Source organism: Mobula hypostoma, chromosome 7 (assembly GCF_963921235.1).
Source record: "Mobula hypostoma chromosome 7, sMobHyp1.1, whole genome shotgun sequence".
In the NCBI taxonomy this organism is placed as follows: Eukaryota; Metazoa; Chordata; class Chondrichthyes; order Myliobatiformes; family Myliobatidae; genus Mobula; species Mobula hypostoma.
In genome coordinates this window covers 75,894,554-75,920,815 of record NC_086103.1, presented here as the reverse complement: position 1 = coordinate 75,920,815, position 26,262 = coordinate 75,894,554, and the positions used below count along the sequence as shown (strand labels likewise).

The 26,262-nt window shown below is 38.6% G+C and overlaps 1 protein-coding gene across 2 annotated transcripts in view; it reads left to right on the top strand.

The window, feature by feature from the left end:
* Positions 1 to 26,262, top strand: part of LOC134349392 (lysine-specific demethylase 3B-like) — a 130,421-nt gene that overhangs the window by 59,228 nt on the left and 44,931 nt on the right. For both annotated transcript variants that reach the window (XM_063053623.1, XM_063053622.1), the window contains exons 10-16: positions 386 to 1,752; positions 2,983 to 3,184; positions 4,373 to 4,587; positions 12,363 to 12,515; positions 16,144 to 16,251; positions 18,714 to 18,841; positions 21,232 to 21,559. In XM_063053623.1, coding sequence (XP_062909693.1) covers positions 386 to 1,752; positions 2,983 to 3,184; positions 4,373 to 4,587; positions 12,363 to 12,515; positions 16,144 to 16,251; positions 18,714 to 18,841; positions 21,232 to 21,559 — 2,501 coding nt within the window. The remainder of the gene's footprint in view (positions 1 to 385; positions 1,753 to 2,982; positions 3,185 to 4,372; positions 4,588 to 12,362; positions 12,516 to 16,143; positions 16,252 to 18,713; positions 18,842 to 21,231; positions 21,560 to 26,262) is intronic.

Here is a 26,262-nt window from a genome sequence, read left to right as displayed (position 1 = left end):
ACTCAATAAAAATTTTTAGTTAATATTGTTGCAATGGAGTATACATTCATTTTGGATTTTTATCTTGTTTCCTGGGAATCAATAGCTTAGGTGAGGACTGTTTACTTAATCTGGAAACTTGGTACTCAACTACATATGAAAGTTTCTCAGAATAAAATGCATAACAGCACTTACCCATTTTAAATAAGGTAATATCATTGTATTCATCACTAAATACAATTTTATGAAATAAAACTTGATGAGTTTTGAAAAATTGAAGCTTAACTTTCTTGTATTTTTTCAATGCTTTTTTGCAATGTTCAGACATACGATGCTTGTAGTCAATTCAATTTCAGTTAATTCATTCATGATTAATTCACTAACTTTTTAAAAATTACAATTTTAGGGAACCGTTAAAAAAATGGTTTGGAGATCCAAGCCAAACTCGAAAAGAAGGAATTTCAACTGAAGATGAAGCCATTCAAGTATCAGATAAGAATCAAATTTTTCTGGAAGAGTCAAAAAGAAATGGTAATGAAGGAACAAATGGAACATTTGTCCAAGAGAACAAGGCCTTTGGATTTGGGTTTGGCAGGAATCTGGCTGATTTACCTGGCAATAAAGCTAGTAACAAGATTGCCATGGACATGGGCAGCTTATCGAATAATTTGTTTTTCCAGTGCATGCCTCAGAATGTTCCACGGAGCAACTACTTCACTGCAATTTCTGAAAGCTTGTCAAATGATCCTCTCAGTTTCAATTCCTTCAAGGTAGCTTCTAATGCTTCTGGTCAGAAAAGTGCTCTGACACAGGCAGTTGGAACTCCTGTTGGATTGAAACCTGGAAGTACACATGGACAAGAATCTGAGAGAAAAAAAACACTTGGAGCTTCTGAAGTCATGCCAACTCTAACTCCAGCATTTCCACGAAGCACCTCAAGCTTACAGTTTCTTCAGTCAGTTCAGCCACCAGATCTTCTAAAGGAAGAAATGCCTACCATTACATCAGCAAATCCATTTCTTGGATTTGCAGATCTAAAGGGAAATGGGGATGCTTTGCCTACTAACAGGTCGCACACAAATCTGTTCAAAAGTGATACGACACGGTCTACGGCTTCCACTCCAGCATCAGTTATCGTGAAGCCTCCATTATTAACTAACTGGAAGAAAACTGATAAAGAGGCAACAGATGTCGCTGGTAATAAAACTGAACTTCCAAAGATTTTTTCATCCCCATTTTCATCTTCTACTCAAACAACAACTATTTTAAGTACAGCTAGACCAGACTCTCCAGAAACACAGTTTGGTGCAACCAATATTGAGATGCCCATTTTGTCTACCAGTCCAACTGGGGATCACATTTCAGGTCTTTCAGTTCCTATTTCTAGTTCTGTTACTCCAGATAATCAACATCTGCGGGTTTTCTCAGACACCCCCCATTCTGGAAAGCAGCAGCAGGTTCCATTTGGCTTTAATCCGTCTGATAATGGTGTTGATGGTCCATTCAGCCAGCAATCTCATTTTGATCAGAGGAAATTTTCCTTGGATGAACGGAGCTTGGGTATCAAGCATGAGTCAGACTCTGCTTCTGACAGCGATTTATCAGACCTCAGTGATTCTGAGATGCAGATGCGATTGCAATCAAAGACCGGTCTAAAAGGATATCTGTCTTATGTTCATGAAAGGAGGGAGCCAGATGGTGAAGGGAATAAAGAACAACTAGGCAAGGGAAGAGGCCGTGGGAGAGGGCGTCCCCGAGGAAGACCTCCAAAAAGTGAGTTCACAGCACCATAAGCAAAATATAAAACCTTGGAAGTAATGCTAAAAGACTAATCTTGGGTACATGCGGTGGAAAGAATAGGTTGTAGTTGACTTTTTTGTTACTAATCACTAAATATAAAGCCTCTGTATTGTGGTCATGAGCACACAATTTGAATAGACTTTAGAAGTATTTATATTCAATGTTTGTTTTCACTTTGTTCGTAACTCGGTGACCAGTGTTCCTAGAAGTAACTAGACTTAACAACATTCTTTATAAAGACAGCATTTTAGCTTCATTAAATGGCAAAGAGTGCATTATTACACCACAGAATTTTGTGGCAAATGTTAGTAGGTTCTGCAATATGATCTCCTTTCTGTGATGGGTTTGAATTTAGAAGGAATTAATATTTTTAACTCTTTGGGATAATTATGTTAAGTGTTTTTGTATTTTCAGATTCTATTTAGTCAAAAAAGTGGCTATATTAGCTGTGCTGATTAGGAGAGATTTTTGTCTTTCAGTGTATTTTCACATATTTGCTAGATACCAATAAATAGTGATTATTTTAAAAGCTATGACATTACAAATGCCTAATTTCATAGAATTGCATAAATAGAAAATTTAATCGCTTAACTATATAGCACAACTTTGAATAAAATGATGTAGCAATGCTATTTGATAGAAGATCTCTCTGGCTGTCCATCCCATAGGATGAAGATACACCTGAGGTATTACAGATTACCTTTTTTTTGATGTCCGAACAGAACCCTTAATTTACTGTGCAATTAAGATTTTTATTTACTAAACTTCGACAGAATTTTTGTAGATATGGGGAGATTATATGGTTAGTTTTCTAGCCAATTGGAAGTGCATGAGTTTTCCTTGCGGAGCTCCTATCCATGGTTAGAAACTGCTCCACAAGCAAGTGGTCAAAAGACATAATTAATACATTGTGGAAGTGTAAACAAGAGTCTTTTGAAATGTCAGTTTCAGTAATTTGAGACCTGTCATATGGTAAATGTCTTCGGCTTGGAGGAACAAATGGCATTTGATTTCTAAGTTCTTTGTCACGAGTTGTTTCCCCTTGTTTCATGCCTGATTCTTTTGGGGATTACATTGATAGAAATTGATTGCGGTAATAAATTGATTATTGAATTCTTGTATCAATTACGTTTCCAGGGGTTGTACAAGACTCCTTTTCATGTAGTTGTGGTTTCTAATTCAGGTTTTATTTCCTCCCTTCAGTTTCAGTGGATCAGTCAGTTTTAAAGGATGTATCCAAGGTGAGAAAGCTGAAGCAGTCTGGAGAGTCCTTCTTGCAAGATGGATCTTGTATCAATGTTGCTCCACATCTTCATAAGTGCAGAGAATGTCGTTTGGTGCGTTACAGAAAGTTTAAAGATCATGATGAATCAACAGTGTCCTGTCGTTTCTTTCATTTCAGAAAGTAAGTGCACTGGGAAATTAGACAGTACAAGTCTGTTTGTGCAGTTTTAAATTTCTAATTCTTAGATAGATTTTGTTAATTGGTTTAAGTCATATTTCTCCACCACCGTTATGCATAGTTTTGAGGCTTTTTCAGGGGAGAATGAACTTTGTCCAATAAACTAAACAAGAAAAAGTGAGCTGATTACAAATCTATCCAAGTCCACTAATCAGAGCAAAAGACTGAACAAATTAATGATTTGGACTGTGACACTCCATCCCAGTAATTGCATCGTTTCTGATATTAGTAAACCATAGTCTGTTCTGCATTTTATTTTGAAGAATTTTAATTTGAATTGGATTGTTAGTGTTCAACTTTTTACCGGGAGCTTCAGTTTGAAAACTTTTCATTTTACTGGCTTTACAGAATGTTGTTTGCTTGCAAAACTTGGTTAGATTTGTAGAAGGTTGCACTTATTTCTAATTACGTTTCAGACTTTTACTGGGGCAAGGGACAATTCAAAGACGGAAGTTAATGTTATCATTTTTATTTTGCTCTGTGTGGCTACTCTTGCCGCAAGGATTCAAGAATATAATCCCTATTGACTAATCCCACTGATATACTCAAAGACAGTTGCATAGTTGTAGGTGCCAACCTACAAATGAAAGCTTTCTCAAGCCCACTGTGCCCCATTCAAGTGGATTCGAAGAACTTTTCAGTTTTGTAGTTCAGTGTCCTTGTAGTTTGAAGTGTCTCACGCAAGACTAGTGGAGATGAAAAATAAAGATTGCCTTTAGCTTTCCATAAATTTTTGTTCTAACACTTAAATATTTAAGAAATACAGTCACTTAATACCAAAGTTTAGTTTATCTATTTGCATTGTTTTCCCCCCCCCATCTGTTGTGTAATTTGAGAAGCAAAGTAATGTGGCTCTTCTCTGTTCAGTACATAATATAATTGACAGCTTAACATGACCTTTGCTGATAAGTTACCTGTAGCATGTTGATCATTCAGCCAATAGAAGATTTTTGTGTTAGTTCTCCAGCCTAGAACCGGTAATTTATTTATAAATAATTGATCTATGTTTTCAAATGTTATACAGAATCAGATTTATTGTCACTGACTTAACGTGACATGAAATTCGTTGTTTTGAGGCAGTAGAAGTTAAATGTTGAATATTTGCTGTATAGTTTCCTATTCTTCTTCCAGACTAGCATTTACAAGGACAGGTGTCCTGCGTGTAGGAGGCTTTTTAAATCCTAGACAGTGTGATGCTGAAGCCCTGAGTCTTTGGATTCCATCACGTACGCCTGCTGAAGGCCTCGACCTGGAAACATCCAAGTACATCTTGGCAAATGTCGGTGACCAATTCTGTCAGCTGGTGATGTCTGAGAAAGAAGCTATGCTTCTGGTAGAACCACACCGTAAGTTAATTTTATTTTAGGTAATACTGTCTATATGTTGTTTATTCACAAGTTTTAAAATATCAAGTTAATGAACTTTTCTATGTGTGAGTAGATCTTTATCCTGAAGAGCTTTGTTTGCCTTTGAACTGAAACAGCAAATGATTTTCAATAGCAGAATCTTCAATACTCCTACAAAGAAGGCATTTACAGTTTACTGTAAATCAACAGTAGATATTTTATGCCCACTTTCTTGCCGTAGCCTCATATCCTTTGATTCCTATGTCACGTACAAATCTGTTGATCAGAGTCAGGATCAAGCTTATTATCACTGCCATGTTGTAAAATTTGTTATTCAGTAGCGGTACAGTGCCAGACATTATTTTTGTAACTTGCAGTAATTTTAAAGTGCAAAAGATGAATAATGAGGTAATGCTTATGAGTTCATTGACTATTCAGAAATCTGATGGTGAAGGGGAAAAAGTTGTTCCTAAAACGTTGAGTTGGTTACTCAATGATTGCACTCCCACAATCCTCTTGAGAAGAAAATGCCAAGGTTTTGTACCTTTGATGTACAAAGTTTTTCTTGGGTCTGTGAAAGGCCAGCCCCTTACTTTCAGACTGACTATTATTTCCAGATATCCCAACAAGGGGAAACTTCAATCCCCTCTCTGCACTTTCAGTCTGCACGTGTGTATGTATAAAATGGAATTTGGATGTGTTACATACAGTTGCAAGAAAAAGTTTGTGAGCCCTTAGCAATTACCTGGTTTTCTGCATAAAATATGGTCTGATTTTCATCTGAGTCACAATAATAGACAAACACAATCTACCTAAACTAATACCTAAACAATTGTACTTTTCATGTCTTTAATGAACACATTGTTTAATCATTCACAGTCCAAGCTGGAAGAGGTATGTGAACCCTTGTACTCAATAACCGATAGAACTTCCTAAAGGAGCGATAACCTCCACCAAACATTTTCCGTAGCAGCTGATCAGATTTGCACAACGGCAAGGAGAAACTTTAGACCATTCCTCCATACAGAATCGTTCCAGTTTACCAATATATCTGGAATACTTGCACGAGCAGCCCTTATCAGGTCATGTCACAGCATCTCAATTGGGGGTACACATCTGGACACTGACTTGGGCATTCCAAAACACAGATTTTCTTCCCAGTCCATTTTGTTGTTGATTTACTCTTGTGTTTCGGATCATTGTCTCGTTGCATCATCCAATGTCTATTAAGCTTCAGGTGAAGGACCACTACCCTGATAGTCTCCTGTAAAATGTCTTGATATAATTTTGAATGCATTGTTTCCTCAACAATTCCCAATTGTCCAAGCCCTGAGGCAGCAAAATAGCCCCAGACCATGTTCCTTCCACCATGCTTCACAGTTGTGATGAAGTTTTGGTGTTGGTTTGCATTGTCATTTTTCTCCAAGTACAGCAGTGTGCATTTCTGCTGAAAAGTTCAACTTTTGTCTCATCTGTCCACAGAACATTGTCCCAGAAGCATTGTGGAAAATCCAGGTGGTCTGTTGCAAACTTGAGACTTGCAGCAGTGTTTTTTTGGAGAGCAGTAGTTTCCTCCATGGTGACCTTCTATGAGCAACATCCTTCCTGTTCAGTGTTTCTCTTGTAGTGGACACACGAACAGAGATGTTAGCAAGTTCCAGCAGGTGTTTTACTATTACCCTTGGGTTCTTTTTCACCACCTTCAGCATTACACACTGTGCTGTTGTATGATCTCTGCAGGACGCCCACTCCTAGGGAGAGTAGCAACAGTAGTGAATATACTCCATTTTTCTCTTACTGTGAACTGATGAACACTCAGGTCTTTAGAAATGCCTTTGTAGCCGTTTCCAGCTTCATGCTTCTCTACAATTCTTCTAAGGTCCTCCGAAAGTTGTTTTGATTGAGGCATGGGGCACATAAACAGATCTTTCTTGAGAAGACCAGGCTCTGTCAGTAACCTGATGTTGTGTGTCTTTTTTTATATAGGGCAGGGCACCTCTACGACCCACACCTCTAACCTCATTTCATTGATTGGAACACCTGACTCCAGATAGCTTTTGTTGAAGGCATTACCCTAGAGGTTCACATACTTCTTTGAACCTGGACTGATTGTTGAAATGGTGTACTCCATATTGACGAGAAGAACTACAACTGTCTGGGTGTTATTAGTTTAGGCAGATTGTGTTTGTCTATTATTGTGACTTAGGTGAAGATCAGAGCACATTTTATGAGCAATTAATTGCAAAGGGTTCAAAAACTCTTTCTTGCAACTGTATGATTCCCTGATCCAAATCTGATCTCAATTGTGGTTAGCTGTGGTTAAACATTTCTAAGTGTTTCAACTTTGTAATAATAATAGATACCAGCTATTTCCAATCTACTAATCTGTATTTCATATTTCAACCATTTTTACTCTCCCTTTGGACAACTAACTAAAAGGTGAGGGTGTGGCAGATGTGACAGTTTATCCTTCAAATCATCCATTCTTACACCATAGCAAAAGTGAGCATAGCAACAAGACACAAGATGGTGTCTCAGTCAAGTCTCTTTCAAGCAGAAATTTTGCGGCAGACAGGAGTTTCAAAATGTGCTATGCAAGCTGAAAAAGCACAAAGAAATGGGCAGCATTGAGGACCGGTAATGCAGTGGTCGATCATGGAAACTATCTGCAGCAGATGAGAGATACATCAAACGAACGACCTGTCTAAATCGGAAGAAGTCCAGCACTGCTTTTGTCTCTGAGCATGTAGAAACCACTAGCACCCAAGTACACCACTCAACAGTCTGGAGAAGTCTTGTCAGAAGTGGTCTTCGTGGGAAAAGTTGCTGCCAAAAGTTTCTTTCTCTGAAGTGTAAACAAAGCCAAGAGACTCACCTACGCACAAAAACACAAGGACTGGGGTACTGAACAATGGTAGCAAGTGCTCTGGACTGATAAGTCAAAATTTTAAATGTTTGGTTCAAACGGGAGGCAGTTAGTCGGTTGAAGAGCTGGAGAGCGTTGCATAAACGTGTGTCTGAAGCCAACAGTGAAGCATGGTGGAGGTTCCCTGCAAATTTGGGGCTGCATTTATGCAAATGGAGTTGGTGATCTGGTCAGAATTAATGGAATCCTCAATGCTGACAAGTACAAGCAGATTCTTGAATATTGCAATACCATCAAGGAGGCATCTGATCGGTCCCAACTTCATTCTGCAACAGGACAATGACCCTAAACACATGGCCAAGGTCATAAAGAACTACCTCCAGCAAAAAGAAAAACAAGGAGTTCTGAAACAGTTAGTATGGCCTTCACTGAGTCCTGATCTCAACACCGTCACGGCTGTCTGGGATCACCTAGAGAGACAGAAGCAAGCGAGACAGGCAAAGTCTGCAGAAGAACTGTGGCAAATTCTCTAAGATGTTTGCTGCAACAACCTACCAACTGATTTTCTTATAAATTGCACAACTGTGTACCTGAGAGAATTAATTCAGTTTTAGAGGCAAAAAACTGAATATAGAATATAGTCACACCAAATATAGATTTAATTTTAGCTTTTTACTGTTTGGTGCTCTTTATAGTAATTTTTTGATATCTAGAAACTTCTCATTACATTATTTTTGAAAGCATCTTTGCTTTACAGAATCTTTTTACATGCGCCTAAGGCTTTTGCACAGTACTGTGTGCATGTGTGTATTCATATTATGTATATACATATATATGTGTGCACGCACACACAGTTCCAGTTATGATGAAAGATTATTGACCATTAGCGTTAACTCTTTTTTTTCTCTCAGTAGATAATACCTGACCAACTGATTGTTCCAATGTTTTCGATTTTCATTTCTTTATATATGGAATTCATGGTACTGAATATTGTCTACATTGAAGTAGATCACAGGTATTTTGTCAAGGAATATGAAATTAAAATTCCCCAGTTATGTTTGTACCTTGTGTTATTTTGTGGTCAACAGAGACTAGTTTGGGAAACCCAGAGCTCGTTTTTTTGCAGAAGTCACTTAGTAACCTTGCACCTAAATATTTGAAAATTCAAAGTACATTTATATTTATCATCAAAATATGTATATAGAATACAACTCTGAGATTTGTCCTCTCCCAAGCAGCCACAAAGCAAAGAAACACCATGGAATCCTTTCCAGAAAACCCCAAATACTCAACAAGTGCGAAAGAACAAATTGCGCAAATGGCAAAAAGCAAGCAAACAACATATAGAATATCAAACATTACACCAGGAGTCCAGTAGTATTCAGTTTAGTTCGGATCAACGCCACGCTGGTAGCCCAGTGCAGACTGTAGGGCCATTCTTTGCTGAAGCACTCCATTACACATCCACCCCGATCAAACTGCTCAAAAGCAAAATAAGAGTAACGAGAATCCAGATACACATGCAACATGGACCTCTAAGTCCCCTAAAATGGGTCCACAGCCTCGCCAATCAATCCTTGCAGTGTGGGTCCCAAGACTCTTGCACTTTCCTCCATCAACAGCTAGCAAGAGGATGAGAAGGACTAGTCAAACGCAGGCAGACAACACTGAACACCTGGCGTCCTCCACTCTCATACTCGTCGACTCCAGTCTTGTTCACGCCTCAATCAGAGGGGAAGTCAGTTGTGGACTTGCACTGTCTCCAGGCAACACACTATGCACCAAACCTCACTGAACTCCCTCAGAGACCGCGAAGTACGAGTTTGGTCAGGGCCCAAAAACAGCCCATTTATATGTAAAAAAACAGGTTCCAATCACACAATGCTTAGTAGTAGAATCATATTTGAAAGACGTCGTAGTAAAAAAAATAGTTTTGTGAATTGTCTGCAGGACGTCGCTATTGATTGTGTTGTTCACTAGCACCAACTTGTTTCTGATTCAAAGTTTAAATGTTTTGCTATTGCTGTGCATCATTGGTCTGCAAGAGGAGGGGATATTCTAAGACAGCATGACTGGTATAGGAGCTGTCTACTGCAGACAAGATGATTTATGTCATTTGAAAGGAGTTTTTCACTGTCTTGGAAAGTTACAACTTGCTTGATGAGTAAGTGTCTCATCGGTAGACATGTAGAATTTGATAATGGGATGCCACTGAGGCCACCAGTGCTCCAAATTTAGAGGTAACTACTTATTAACTGTTGATGTCAAGCAACTTTGACTAGTATATTTCAATCTACTACTTTAAACATTTCTCCAACAAAGGGTGATATCTCGTGCGTGAGTGCATATGTGAATTGTAATAGTGATATTAACTAGAAAATCTCTCGATGTTTTTATCCTCAGAAGTTCAGAAAAATAGCATGGAAGTTGAAAGTTTGACAACTAGAATTGAGCTGGGCACTCACAGTGAGGGCAGATGATGCACTTTTTATTCTTTCTGGAGCAGTTAACAGAATCAAATATTGTGACTACTAAGAGTAGCAAGTGCTAGTAACTCAACTGAGCAAAGGTTTCACCCTTAACCCTTCCATTCTTTCCCCCAACATGAAATTTGTTCTTTGCTTCTCCCTCTCTGCCCTTTTATCTACTGAATGCCTTCAGGCCTTTAGCTTCCAACTTCTCTTATTCCCTCCACTCCCCCAATTCTCTCTCTTCCCCCCCCCCAAATTAGGCAAGTAGTGGAACTACTTTAAAAGTCAGTTCTCCCATCTGATTACACAATTTCCCTAACAGGATTGGACTGAACAAATCTGGTTGCCCAGTATCATACAGACGTCATTTGCATTTTCATTTCTTGCTGTATACTCTCCCACAAAGGATACTTTCAGCTGACTTCATTGTCACATTCTGCATTGTGCTACCCCCCACTTGGACTATGTAGCATTGCCAACTATGGTCTCCACTGGTCACGTTTCTACATTTTCAATTGGCTGCTTTATCCCTTAATCAACGCAGTTAGCTTCATCCTTTGAATTCCATTTCTTTAAATGTTTTTCTTCCATTCTCATCTCTGATTCTCCCTTCATTATTGTTCTTTTATCCTGGTTACATCTTGATAGTGAGTCTTTCAAATTCAGTATAGCAGTGAGCATTTGCAAAGGCACTATAGCCAATTATATATGGTTTTGCGATAAAATGCTATTTCATGCCAGGTATAGACAAGAACTGATATTAGTATATCCAGAGAATCAATTGATCAGTAATAGTGATGTTGCAGTGACACTCAGCAGGAAAATTGAAAATTATGAGAACTATTTTGAGCAGTACGTTCAGATCATGTAATTTAAAATACCTGCTGGCTACTTGAGAGTGAGGAGAAGGCTTGAGCTTGGGACCTGTTGTGCTAAAGTTGAATAGCAGCAGAACCTAATGTAGGGGAAAAAAGATCAGTAATGCAAAGGAGATGAGTCCTACTGAAGGTAATGTAATCTGACATTACTTTTGGGTGTGATTTCAGGTACCAGTGCGTGATCAGAAAGTCAGAATGTGTCATATTTATTGACACAGGAAGTTAAATAAAACAAACAAATTTGGGCCTCATCCAATGATGTCTTATGATTTCCACACTGCTCAAAACAGGTACAAACATTTGCCTGCTATATCCGATGGCTGGTATAGTGACTTAAATGATACTGGAATAGCTTTCCCAATATCAAAATTAGATTTAACAATCGTAGATAAAAGGTGAACATCAATTCAGAATGTTTTGCAGAGCTGGCAAATTAATACACAAAATTGAAGTTTGAGTCAGTTTATGAAAATTACTTGCATAATAGACTTTGATAGGTTCTTTAAATTCTTGTTAATATGACCAAAGACAGCTGGTGAGAATTGATTCATTTTTGACAAGTTGTAATTAATTGCTACAAATACAACTTCTCTTACTTGGGCCATGGTATTTTACAATAAAAATACATGGCTGGATTCTTTAATGTAATTTGATACTCTATTGAGGTGAAAGCAAATTATAAAAGATTGGCCATCCTTGACACTTCAAACTTTTCTGTTATTTTTTCCATGGGCTCCAGACAGTGTTCTTAATACTGTTGTTTATTATTTTTACCTGATTGTCTCTAAATTGACAGTTAAAAGTAAGTCATGTTTATGGATATTAGGCAAAACCAAGTAAGACATTTTTCTTCCCTCAAGGGCATCAGTAGACCAGATGACTGGTTTATATAAGTCTGGTTCACACTCACTATTGCTGATAATAGCTTTTTATTCTGTTTCTTTAATAAAGTGAATTTAAATTTCCCAGCTACATTTTGTATATTTTGAACTCTCAGAATTAGTAATGACTTCTAGGTACTAGTTGAGTAACCATAATGGTATCATACACAGTTCCTAGTAATATAGAGTTGTGCCAAAAAAAAAATCCCCCCCCCCCCAATCAGATGAAACATACAAAATTGTGAGGGGTATAATTAGGGTTAATACAAGCAGGCATTTTCCACTGAGGTTGGGTGAGCTTACATTCAGAGGCCATGGGTAAAGGGTGAAATGTTTAAGGGGACCATGAGGGGGAGTTTCATTCAGGGTGGTGAGAGTGGAAAGAGCTGCCAGCATAAGTGGTGGATGCAGGTTTGATTTCAATATTTGAGAGAAATTGGATAGGAGCGGTATGGAGGGCTATAGTCCGGCCGCAGTTTGCTGGCAGATTAATGGTTTTGCACAGACTAGATGGGCTGAAGGGCCTGTTTCTGTGCTGTAGTGTTCTATGACTCTAACCAAAGTACTTTCTTTTGAAGGTTTGCATTGGACTTACCCATACGAACCTGTGGCTTGTTACGTCCTTTACTTTCCTCTATTGCCTATTGTGGATTGATTGTTCTGTTCTTTTTACTTTAAGAGCAATTGGCATGGAAACGGGCAGTGCGTGGTATTCGAGAAATGTGTGATGCTTGTGAGACAACACTCTTTAACATCCACTGGGTCTGTCGCAAATGTGGTTTTGGTGTATGCCTTGATTGCTACAGGATGAGGAAGAGTCGACCGCCGCAAGGTATGTGAAATGCAAAGAAATTTTGTGATGCTTAGGTAGGGCCATTCCCTTTTAGTGCTCACATTTAGACCTAATTAGTTAATGTAAATTTATTATGGAGAAGGTATGATAGGCCATAACTTTGTTACCAAGTGCCATGTCTAAAGGATCTCATTGATAAAGCAGGCAACTTTCAATAGCATTTCTTGTAACCTGTTTACAAAATTTTATAAACTTTTCATGTAGCATGTTTATACTAGCCTGAGGTTTTTGGGCTTGGAAGATGCTGATATGTTGATTTTTTTGCTGTAATAAAGAAATAAATCTACTTGATCTGAACAGGGGTCCAGCATTGGAAGTGAAGAGATTTATTCAAAGAGAGGGTTCAGGGTGAGAATTAGTTGAATTAAGTCTAGGTTCTTCACAATAAGGCAAAAGTAATTATTTAAAAGGGAGCAAAAATATTGAAATATGGAATATCCTGGATGTGGCGCAAACATCCCATGAGGCATTCGTATGTGTTTGTGGAATTCTGACTTCGTGATTCCATTTTGCATGGAGAAAAGTTTCTAAAAATTGCATTCCAGAAAGGTAAGATAAAACTTTATTTATCCTGGAGGAAGTTATTGTTGTAAGGTTGCGTAGTCAGAAATGTATGCTTTAAAATGCAAAATGTAAATATTGAGGTATGAAAAAGGATGCAAAATGTGCATTTAAAAAGTAATAGTGCAAAATACAGATGTGCAATGAAACCATATACTTGAGAAGTCGTAGAACCTTATAGCCACAGGCAGAGAGTGGTACTCAGTGGTGCACCTCAATGGAATCAGTCTGTCACTGAAGGTGATCTTCTGTTTGTTCAGTATGTCATGAAGGAGGTGAGAGGGATTGTTCATAATGTTCCGTAGCTTCTGCAGCATCCTCCTGTCAGACACAACCACCAGGGAATCCAGTTCCACCCCCAGAACAGAACCAGCCTTCCTGACAAGCTTATCGATTTTCTTGGCGTCAGCTGCTGTCGCCCTGCTGCCCCAGCAGACTACAGCGTAGAATAGAACGCTGGTCACCACTGAGCCTTAGAACTGCAGATGTAGTACTGAAGACATTGAATGACCTGTGCCTCCTCAGGAAGTACGGTTCACACTGTCCCTCAAAATGTCTCAAAAGTGCCACACAATGGAGCAACGAAGAGAATGGGTAACTGCTTGCAGAAAGGAAGGAGGAGACAAGCATCTAGTGGATTTGCTTATTAAAATGGACAGCATAGAAGCATAAACAAATAACTATAGTCACAAGAGCAATAAAGTAAGGAGAACTGTTAGAATCTTGGGAATATGAGTAATTGGTGCAGATTCAATGTCCTGGTGAAATATCTGTTTGTTTTCAGCTGGAATTGAAAGTTTTGAATGATATTTCACCCTCATGGTGCCACTGTAAAACACAAAATCAAATGGTGACAAAATCTGAAAAACGTGAGTAAGCCATGGTTTATTTAGGGTTATTCATTGGTTGTAGACATCACTAGCAAGGTCAGCAGGTACTGCCCATCCTTACTTGCCCCTGAGAAGATGTTGGTCTGTTACATTCAAATGCTGAAATCTGAGGAAGACACCAGTGTCAGGAATTCCAGGATATTAACCCTAATGATGATGAATGCATGGTTTCGAAGCTGGGTGCTGCCGAAGAAGTCTTAGTAAGTTACTGGAGTACGTCTTGTAGATCCTACACATCACAGCTAGTGAGCACTGAGGGAAGAAGTAAATACTTAAGATGTTAGATGGAATATAAATGAAGCAGGCTTATTTGTTTTTGATTTTGTTGAGTTGTTTGTATTTTGTTGGAGAATCACTTTCCAAGCAGAAAGGCATTGGGATTTGGGACTAGGCAGTCAGTCTGTAGGAAAGTGATCCACTTAATGCTGGGTACCCAATCTATGACTTTGTAGCCAAAGTATTGATGTGATTGTTCTAGTTGGCACTGTCCTCAACAATATTGATGGCTTATTTAGTTATGATAATCTGTGAAATGATGTGGGAAGTGGTTGTTGGAAATGGTGAGTGTCTATTTTGTCTGGTACAATGTTATCTGCCGATGATTTGCTGCTTGTTTCCATCTTGCTTCAAGCAGATACAGATGTTTTTAGTAACTGAAAAAATGTAAATTGCACTCTGTATCTGCAAATATCCCCACTTCTGATCATAATGCTGGAAAGAATGGACATAGATGTTGCGAATGTACAAATGAAATACAGAGAATCGGAATTGGTTAGGAAGATGAGTTGAGATATAACAACTGATTGGTGATGGTACTTCCCATCTGAGGCACTCTGAGATGAAATACATGGCAAAAAAACACGGAGCTCTGGATGTTGGCCAGCTATTCCAACCAAAATTGCATCAAACAGCAATAGAGAGAAAAGGCAAGGAGAAATGGCAGAAATCCCGAAGAAAATAGTACGTGTACATTTGTGGATCAAGGTACTGAAGTATAGGTTCAATTCTGTGTTCTGATCTAGAGTATAGATGTCTGAGCATTACAGGGAATTCAATAATAAGTCACCGGATTGATTCCTGGGGTGGGGTATTATCCTGTGAAAAGTATGGTTCAGCAATCTGGGCATAGAGTCTCAGAAGAATGACAAAAATTCATTGAATCGTGTAAAATTGCAATGGAATGATACAGGAATGATGTTTCCCAGGGCTGAGTAGTTGTCACAGTCTTAAAATAAGAGTCAGTTTTCAAGACAAATGGAAAAAAAAGCTTCACCCAGTCTAGTGAATCTTCAGGATTCACTAATCATGTGATAGGGTGACCCCTTGAAATATTAAGGGGTGTTGTGCATGTTCAAGACAGATTGTTAGATTTTTGTATATTGATAGAATCTGGAATGGGGAAAGGACAGGAATGTTCAGCTTTTTTTAAAAAAATGAGCTATAATCTTAGTTAAAGCCTGGTCCTTGTCTTCCCTTGAAAGTGACTGAGTTAAATAGAAATTCTATTATATTACTGGAAACTCTGTTATAATATCTCCTCTAAAGAAAAGTACACTAATATGTATTAATAGGACTACTGAGGACCTGGTCAGAGTGGATGTGGGTGAATATTCACATTAACAGGAGAATCTAGGATCCAACCCTCAGAATAAAGGGCATCCCTTTTAGAACTGAGATGAGGAGGAATTTTTTCAGCCAGAAGATTGAGAGTCTGTAGAATTCAATTTTATGGAATGTCGTAGGGGCCAAGTCAATGGGTGTATTTAAGGCAGAGGTTGACTGGTTCTTGATTATTAAGAGCATTAAAGGTTACAGGGTAAAGGGAGGGAAATGGGGTTGAGAAAAATCAGCCATGACTGTATAGTGTGGAAACTGGATGGGCCGTGGCCTAATTTTTTTTTCCTATCTCTGTGGCCTTATACCCTCCAAGAGTCCAGGAAATTTACAGTCAGTACATCACTAAAGTTTGACTGTATGTAATTTAAAACATTAAAAATATTTTGGATGTGATCTAGGGTTAGTTTGTAAAAAATGTGTTTTTATATTGAAGCTATTCACCTTCCCAAGTGTTATGGGAATACTGTAAAAATAAGTACTGCAATATCAGTTCATTCTGTGTTGGATTTATTCTTTTTTTTCCCCTCTCTGCTTCTCAGTGGATGATGACAGTCTTGAAGATGAAGTGTTCTCCTGGCTGAAGTGTGCTAAGGGACAAACCCATGACCCTGCAAACCTAATGCCAACACAGATTATTCCCAGCACTGGTTAGTATGTGATTTGTATGTGCGTGAAATAGTTTACACTTATATTTTAGTTTAAAGGATTGCTCTTTTGCTCAAAGCAACTACACATTTAAAAAAATTTCTTTGCACTGATTCTTTATGCTGGCACATTCTCCAATATATTGATGTCTTAACTGAAAATTGCTTTAAAGGTTAGTTTTTATTTGGATAATTACAGGTTGTATCACTGTGTTCAAAACTATATCTTATTTTGTGACTTAAATTTAGGAAAAAAACTAAAATTAGCTTTTTTCATACTTGGCAAAATTCTGGAGGATATTCTTCTCTCCTGAATTTGTCAAAGCCGCTCTGATCAGAAGCAACTAGATAACTGGCTGTGCATTTAGGATATCAGAAAGTCAAAAAGTAATAGAGCTGGGTAAAGAATATGTGTACTGAATGAAATCTGACATTTAGTTTAAATGTAAAAGTTAGTGCAGATATTGGTTAGCAACACAGTTTCTTTCTCCTATTAAACCACCTTGCAATGTGAGTTTATTGAGGGTGAAATGGAGCTTTTTTTATAGCATAAACAGTATGCATAGTGCTACCATAATAAGTCATATTTGAATGTTAATTGTTCTGTGTAAACCAGATAAGATTTTTTTTTGGTTCTTACTGCTTTGTTGCATCTAACAATAGGATTTGGAGAGTGAGTTTATTTGCATGTCATTGTTGGGTAGTTATTGTCAGATTTACATAACCATATATTAAAACCACTATTATTGTAAGTAGTTCCTTAAAAATGTGATAATTACTGGGATCTATGGTTCACCATTGAAGTGTTCACACAACCTATGGGCTCACTTTCAGGAACTCTTCATCTCGTGTTCATGATGTTGGTTATTTATTATTATTATTTCATTTTATTTGTATTTGCAGTTTGTTGTCTTTTACACACTGGTTGAACACCCGTTAGTATGACCTTTCATTGATTCTGTTATGGTTATTATTCTATCATGGATTTATTGAGTATTCCCGCAAGAAAATGAATCTCAGGGTTGTATATGGTGACATATATGGAATTTCAAAGGTCCAATTTAATGTCAGAGAAATGTATACCAAGTACATCCTGAAATGCTTTTTCTTTGCAAATATCCATGAAAACAGAGAAGTGCCCCACAGAATGAATGACAGTTAAATGTAAGAACCCCAAAGCACCCTCCCCCCCAGCGCGTAAGCAGCAGCGAGCAACAATCCCCCCTCCCCCCACTGGCAAAAAAAAGAGCAAGCACTCAAGCGCGAGCAAAGCAATAGCAAAGACACAGACTTGCAATTAACCCAAAGGCTTCGCGTTTCATTCGGCATTCAACATACAGCAGGTTCTCCCTCACCCTAATAAGGGAGAAAGAGGTGTCTCCATTTTCCCAGCAAGCGGGGAGTCATAACAAGCAACTTGCTGGTTTATGATGTTAAAAGTCCATTACGTCGCTTTTTTCAAGCTCTGTGCCTGAAGATCGCAAAGATCCTGGGTCTTCGGGCCCACAGCGGTAGATTTTCCGACTCCCCCGATGACATACTGGTCTCCTGCTGTGACACCGACCCTCAATCTGCCCGTCTCCAGAGCCCTGAGATCTTGGGCTTCTGAAGAGCCAGACTCTCAAGCTGAACCCTTGGCATGTCGAACAGCGGCAAGTCCTGAAACCCCGAGAACGGGTCCCATTCCTGCAAAGAACCGAAGTCAGTGTGTAACTCCAGGTCAGGGTCTTCAAAAGAACCCTGAAAGGGAAAAATAAAGATATTAAAGATAGAAGTAGAGCTGTTTCCAAAGATGCAAGCAAATGAGTCACTGTTTAGCACCATCTTAACTTTGCTCCGCCTCCCAGATCATAAATTTGATCATAAATTTACTTTGAACTTTTGAACTTCCCAGATATTAATTCTGTAATTGAATACAATCAGTTTATCTGAGAGCCAGCAGTTCATCCTTATTCTTTCAATTGTCACATTTGAAGGGACGTTGAGATGCTCACACCGGATAGATATATTCTTGGATTGTAAATTTAAACGGGGACATTTGATCAGATCCCACTTTGTTATGCCTTATGCCATGTTATTAGTTTTGTTGCATTGTTGGCTATGCTGTGCACGTGCATCCTTTGCTTGATTTCTGAGCACATGAGTATTTCTTCACTGTGACTTTATTACGCTACACACATTACATTCTGAAGTTGTATGGATTTTATTACTTGAGCTATATTGAGCATTCAGTGCCTTTCAAAGGGATTCATTAAGAAATATAAACAAATTCTGGAAATAATTGGACAGAATGTCTAATGAAATGGAAACAAATTTATCATTCTGGGTCAAGAAGTTCTGATGAATTGATTATGAAACTGGGCATAATTTTTCTGCAGTTGCCTGATATACAGAGCAGTTCCCAGCCTCTGCATTTGCTTATTGTTTTTGCTTCAAAAATATGATCTGATTATTTTAATCAACAGCTCTATATGATATTGGAGATATGGTCCATGCAACAAGGGGAAAGTGGGGTATCAAAGCAAATTGCCCTTGTATCACCAAGCAGCTCAAGCCTTTACCCAAGCCAGCACCACCAAATGGAGTATCACAGGTAATTCAAATTCATCATTGTCACTCAGCACCAAGTTTTCAGGAGTAGCCACTTTAAAGTTTGCGAACTTCTATTTCAGTGTACAAAGTTAAATATCAGTTAGTATTATTAAAATTTGAACATAGTTTTGGAATATAGAAAAGTCTTCCAGTTTATTCACTGTGTGGTGAGTAATGTTTATTTGAGAATGGACTTCCATTGGGGTTGTGAGTAGGTGCTTTTCTTAGAATTAGACATAACTGGATGTGCCAGGGGAAAAGATTGATAGAAAGGATGCAAGATGTCTTATGTGATGCATGAAGGGGAAAGGTGGTGAGTGACTGAGGTATACTCGCATCTGTGCACATACTTGTGCATTTATGTATCCTATGAACTTGAATTTTTATAATAGGTAGATCCCACCCTGATTTACATGTGTGTGTTTTGTTTACAAGAATAAAATCAACAATGGATCAAGTAGAAGAAAACAGATAACAAAGCAAACTTGGTTCTGTGATAGAATAATTCCGTTGCTGTTGGCATTAGTTTTCCAGCTTATTATTGCTGTAAAATTCTTGCAGGGAATTGAAAGATCTTCCAAAAGACACAAGCACCAGCGTTTGTGTGCCAAGAGTACGTGTAATGGTGAAAATGATGGATTTGGGTAGCAGGGAAAGAAGGGAAGTGATTGGCATTGAAAAAGAGCTTAATTCAAAATTCAAGTTTGTTTAATGTCATTTCCAGTGCACAAATGTAAAGGAGAATGGAATAATTCTTCCCCCAGATCCAATGCAGTACAAAAGAACAATAAGATAAAGAACAGTAATCTTAAAAACAATAAATATAAATACATAAGATAGCTTATGCACATATGTCCATAAAGTGATGCTTGGCACAGGAGTGTCTATACATAAGGTGACTCTAACCGGAAACAATAAAATAGTGGTGCAGGGGTAGTGGTTGGAGGTGTTGCTCAGCCATATTGCTTGGGGAAAGTATCTTTTTGAGTCTGGTGGTCTGGTATTGGATGCTATGTACCCTCCTCCCAGATAGAAATGGGTCAAACAGAACATAAGCATAGTGGGTGGGATCCTTCATGATATTACTGGCCCTTTTACAGCATCTTTCTGTATGTATGTCCTTGACGGTGAGTAGACTGGTGCCAGTGATATGTTGTGCAGTTTTGACTACCTGTTGTAGAACATGCTGTCTGCTGCAGTGCAGCTTCTGTACCATGCAGTGATGCAGCATGTTAGGAAGCTCTGTACTGCACATCTGTAGAAGGATATGAGTATGAACACGCGTAGCCCAACTCTCTTCAGCCTCCTTAGAAAGGAGAGGTGTTGGTGAGCTTACCTGATTGTGCAGTTGTGTTCTGGGACCATGAGAGGTGGTGTGAAATATGTACTCTCAGGAGTTTGAAACCGTTTTCACCACTGTCTTGTCAGTGTAAAGAGGGGTGTTCCAGTGCCAAAGATGGTCGGAAGTACTATTAACTATTCTGGTGAATATTTAATATTTTAAAATTCATTCAATGCAGTTTGCTTAAACAATTGCAATCACCATTTTCAAGAAAATAAACTTGATCTTTTAGTTGAGCAGAAGAACCTAAAGGGTAAATGTTCATAAACTTTTAAGTTTATGAATATTTAAACCTCCATCTCATTAATCATGCACAAAACTGTCAAAGCCTATTGTTAGGAAATGCAGACGTTTGTCACTCATAGCTGGTCTGTTGTTAGGAAATGCAGACATTTGACACTCATAGCCAGTCTGTTAGGAAATGCAGATGTTTTTCACTCATAGTTGGTCTGTTGTTAGGAAATGCAGACATTTGTCTCTCATAGCTGGTCTGTGCAAGTCCCTTCAGAACTATCTGCCACAGCGGGTTTGACTTGGTCTGCAAAGTGCTGCATTCAATATGGAGCTTCAAGTTCTGGGACTAGTAATAAGATTGTTACCTGGTGTGAAAAAAAAATGGAATTGAAAAAGAACATTAGAACTTGAATTTTTATTTTCTAGAACACTAAAAATATGTTAAAAGGTTTGAAATTCTGATTGGAAGCAGCAAGGTAGTAGGAAGAAGAGTTTTCAGCAAAGGTTCAAAACCAAAGGGCTGCAAATATAAAATTAAGTCTACAAGATTTAGAGCAAAGCAGGAGAATAATCCTGAGGTTATGTAATTCACTGAAGCGTTAATTGTTGAATCAGAAACAAGATGCTCGAATTTTAATGCTCGAATTGGATGGATAGATAAAGGATGTGAGAAATTATAAATAGAAATATTTGGTCATATGAAAGGTTAAGACTGTGGCCTTTTTTCTGTGCTGTAATTGCTGAGCATTTAAGTGTGGGAGTTTGTAAAGCAGTAAGAGTGATTGAGTGTTATTTTGAATTCTGGACTCTTTTAGCTTTCAAGCAGTCTTCCAAATCCTGCTCCTGCAGTTATTTCAAATGAAGTGTCTATAAGTGGAGGCTCTGTGATGTTACCTCAATCAGATGGCATTTTACCAGAGGTGAAACCAGAGTCAGCAGATATGCGTAACTGTGAAGCTGGAGAAGACAATAACGTTATCCTGGGTGATAATAATTGCAATAATGTGAGCTTTACAAGTGACAATGAAGCATTTTCCACCACATCGACACTGAAAGATGCAACACTGAGTTCAGCAGACACTACATCTGCGTTGCACTGGTTGGCTGACCTGGCCACGCAGAAAGCTAAGGAGGAGAAAAAAGGTAAGGGTCCTGTTATATTCTATTTCCTGAGAATTCTCTTTTCTGAAGCTCTTGGAGTGTAATTGGAAGAGATACTATGCTGATCATTTCTTTAGCATTAACATGAAAGCTGCAAGATACTGTTTTTATACAATTATTTTTTGATTCTGTAATTACTCTCCAATGCTTTCCAGCCATAACGTGATCAGACTTTTACAGGGAGGGCTGGTTTAAATGAGAACTCTGTTGCATTTCACCCCAGACAACTCAGATTATGATCACATTATCTGTTAACTTCACTTTGCAAATAAACAAATGCTGGTGAAATTCAGTGGGTTGAGTAGGATCTGTGGTGATGGAGAAGGAATTGTCATTGTTTGGGATGAGCCCCCTGTCTCTGTCTGACATTAGTAACCATAGTCCTAATGCAAAACGTCAAAAGTTCCTCTTTCCCTAGAGATGCTGCTCAACTGACTGAATTCTGAATTCTTCCCGCACATTTTTTTTGCTGTAGATTCTGTCATCTACAGTATCTTGCGTCTCCATTACTTTGCAACTTCTGTACATCCTTCTCATTGTTCACTTTAAGCATGCTCAGATACATAACTGTGTTAGTTATTTTATCTATTTGTTAAAAGTCAAAAAGAGCCCTCTTGGTGTATTATTTCTGGCCCACTCCCAACAGAGCAATTCTGTCAGTTGCCATTCCACCTTCCCTGATTTAGAGGCCCTGTACCTTGTTCTGTCTCACTTGTCCATCACCTTTATTTTGTGCTTTGGTCATTTGCTTATTCTGAAAGGTAATTTACAATAGCCAGTTAATCTACCAGCATCACTATTGATAATGGTAGGAATAGTACCTAGCAGATAACCATGCAATAACAAGATTGAATCCAGGTCTATGGAGCTATAAGGCAGCAGCACTAATCACTGCACTGCCATTCCACCAAATGATTAAGATAGATCAGAAATAGCTGAACTTCAGCCACTGATTTTCATGATCAGTTTCCCTTAGTTACAGTCTCCCATCCTGAAAATAACCCATTTAATGTCTTATTTTTTCTAGCGCAGCCAATTCTCTATCCATGCAGATATATCATTCCCAATCTCATGACTCTTTTTGGGAGTGTATTGGGAGAGTGCAACTTGTATCCCTGCATGGCTTCGCAGTCAGTTGTTCCTCCAGGGCAGGTCAAATTGGGAAGATACAAAATTTTTTCACAAAGTGCTTGAAATCTTTGATGCTACAGATGAGGTAACAGGGAAAGATGAAAGAAATTAACCAGTATTGCATACAATCATTTTCAGAAGGTGTCTAATAAAGTCCCATATAAAGGCCAGTTTGCTAGACAGGAAGTAAATGTGAGTGTGTAATTTAAAATTTATATATTTATAAATGATACCAAGCTTGGAAGTGTAGTAAATGGTGAGAAGAGAGTAACTGCAAGGCATGTCCTAGGTAATGGAGGTTCATAATGACAAGTGCTGCCTTTTGAGTCATCACATTTTGAAGATGTCCTCAATGCTGGAGAGACTAGAGCCCATGATAGAGCTAGTTGAGTTTGCAACTTTCTGCAGCTCTTTACAATCCTGTGCTGTGGCTCCTCCATACCAGACAGTGATGCAGTCAATTAGAATGATCTTCTTGGTACGTACATATGTAGAAATTTGAAAGTGTATGTAGTGACATACCAAGTCTCCTCAAACTCCTTATGAAATGTAACTGGTGTCATGCCTTCTTTGTAATTGCATCAGTATGTTGGGATAGATCTTCAGAGATGTTGACACTAGGAACTTGAAACTACTCACCCTTCCCACTTCTAATCCCTCAATGAGGACTAATGTGTGTTCCCCGGACTTTCACTTCCTGAAGTCCACACTCATTTCCTTAGTCTTACTGATGTTGAGTGCAAGATTGTTGCTTCAACACCACTCAACCAGCTGATGTATCTCATTCTTGTGTGTCTCCTTGTCCATCGGAAATTCTGCCAACAATAGTTGTGTCAACGGCAAATTTATAGATGCCATTTGAGTTGTGCCTAGCCACACAATTGTATGTGTAGAGAGAGTAGTGCAGTGGGCTAAGCATACATCCTTGAGGTATGCCAGTGTTGATTGTCAGCAAGAAGAAGATGTTATTTCTGATCTGCACTGACTGTGGTATCCCAGTAAGGAAATCAGGGATCCAGTTACAGAGGGAGATACAGCGGCCCAGGTTTTGGAGCTTATTGACTTGTACTGAGGACATGATTGTGTTAAACAGCAGCTTGACGTAGGTATTGCTGGGATTGAGGTGGTCCGAGGCTGAGTGGAGAGCCAGTGAAATTGCATCTGCTGTAGACTTATTGTGGTAGTAGGCAAATTGCAGCAGGTCCAAGTCCTTAGGCAGGAATTGATTCTGGCCATGACCAGTCTCTCAAAGCACTTCATCACAGTAGGTGTGCGTGCAACTGGGTGATAGTCGCTGAGGCAGCTCAACCTGCTCTTCTTGGGCACTGGTATGATTGTCACCCTTTTGATGCAGGGAGGAACCTCCAGATACAGCAGTGAAAGATGGAACATGTCCAGTTGGAAGGTTTGCAGTCTAATCATCTTTAAGACTTTTAAGATCATAATTCTCAGATTTGTTATCTCAATATAATTTATTACCATATCATCTAGATTATATCTTAGAAGATTCTCTGAAGCAATAGTCTCTTCAAATTGTTGTCAGCTATTTAATACAATGACATCCTCAAAGCATCTAATTGTCTTATGTAACTATTGAGTTATATTGGAATTGTATTCAATTTTGCAGGAATAGTAGCTAATCTGTGCAGTGCAAAGTCTCATAAGAAGTAATAAAATTGATAACCTGTTGAATCACTTCTGGTGTTGCTTTTAAGGACAGTTTTATTGCTTTATGAATGGCACCATGAAATCTTCTAAGACTAACCCGAAAGACATTCAGTATTTCTGTTCAACATGTCTGGGCAATTCTGCCTCCATAGGGTTCAAGTTTAATTGTCATTCAACCATAAATAAATACCTATGAATACAGCCAACAAAACAGCGTTACTCCGGAGCCAAGGTGCAAAACACAGTACCAACAGTCACACACAGCACAAGACACAAATAGTACATAAAATAGCAGGCAAATAGGCATGGTAGCGAGGTGGTTAGCACAGTGCTTTGCAGTACCAGCGATCCTGCTTCATTTCCCACTGCTGCCTGTAAGGAGTTTGTATGTTCTGGCCATGACTGTGAGGGTTTCTCCCACAGTCCAAGGACTTACTGGTTGGTAGGTTAATTGGACATTGTAAGTTGTCCCGTGATTAGGCTAGGATTAAATCGAGGGATTGCTGGGTGACTCAGCTCGAAGGGACAGAAGGGACTGCGCTGCATCTCAAATAAATAAGAAAAAAAGATGCCTGTAAAATACAGTCACACAAAAAAATATAGTCCATGACCCTAAGTCCATGAATGCTGCAGCAATCTTTAATAGAATACAATACATCTTGTCTTTTGCCAAGTGAACACTGGAGACAGCACCAACTCCGATGCCTCCTGGGCGATTGTAAACAGGCGACACCATGGTTTGAGGCTTAGTCCTCACTACGATTGAGGCCACACAGCTCCCTGCCATTTGCCAATAAATCAGTGAATCAGACTTGCAACATTCAATAATGTCCAATAAGGTCTTGCAATCAGAAGAAAAGTGACTAATGCAATCACTCGCTGGTTAGACGGCATGCTGTTTTTGTGCACCTCTATGCCTCTTATGACACAGGCAGCAGCAAATCTGCACCAAGTTGAGCAACTTGCTGCTGGGGTAGACCTGTAGTCCTTCAAGTTCTTAATGTCCAGCAGGGTTATTGTGATCATAAAAAAAAATGACAATAACACCTTTTGTTGACTCTGTAAGAATATATAACCCAAAAGAAGTCCATTCACACCATTTGGTTTATACTGCTGTTTAGTCTCAAACATGCAGCCTACTGCTCATTTTCATTTACCTGTGTCAGCATATCCTCCTTCGTTTCTTTTTCTTTACTTGCTTTCCTTTATAAGTATGTAAATGAATTCCCTCTTAAATATATAAAGCTTTATCAAACGGTTATCTGCTGTAAAATTACTCCTGGTTTTATTTGTCTTGTGAAATTGATAGTTGAAAATCCCCTCAAATTGGTGCTGTAACAGTTGACTACTATTATCTTTGCCCATGTAAGTGTGATGTCAAGGAAAGTTTTAATGCAGAAGAGAGCTTGAAGTTATTGATGAGAGTTGTTTCCTTGACTTGAATTTTTGTGTCTAAGGGGTGAAACTGCTTATAGACAACTATAAAGGAGCAGGGTTTGTCTATTCTGATCCTCATTTTTTAAAAATCAATCAAATAGTGTCTATTTTGCACTAATTTCTCACCTTTAGTTGTATTCTTGATTCCGTTATCATGCAAAATGCTTACTGATCTCAGCTTGGAAATTAACAATTGATTGCTTCGAATTAATGATCATTAAGTGCTCCAGCTTTTCACTGCAGCACTTCAATTCGATCACACTTCTACAAACGTACTTCTGCTTCACACACACAATGTTGGAGCATCTATGGAAGGGAATAAACAGTTGATGTTTTGGGCCAAGACCCTTCATCAGAACAGGAAAGGAAGGGGAGAAGCTACAATGAGAAGGTGAGGAAGGGGAAGGAGTAGGTGAGGGTGAAAGAGTGCATGGAGGAGAGCAATGAAG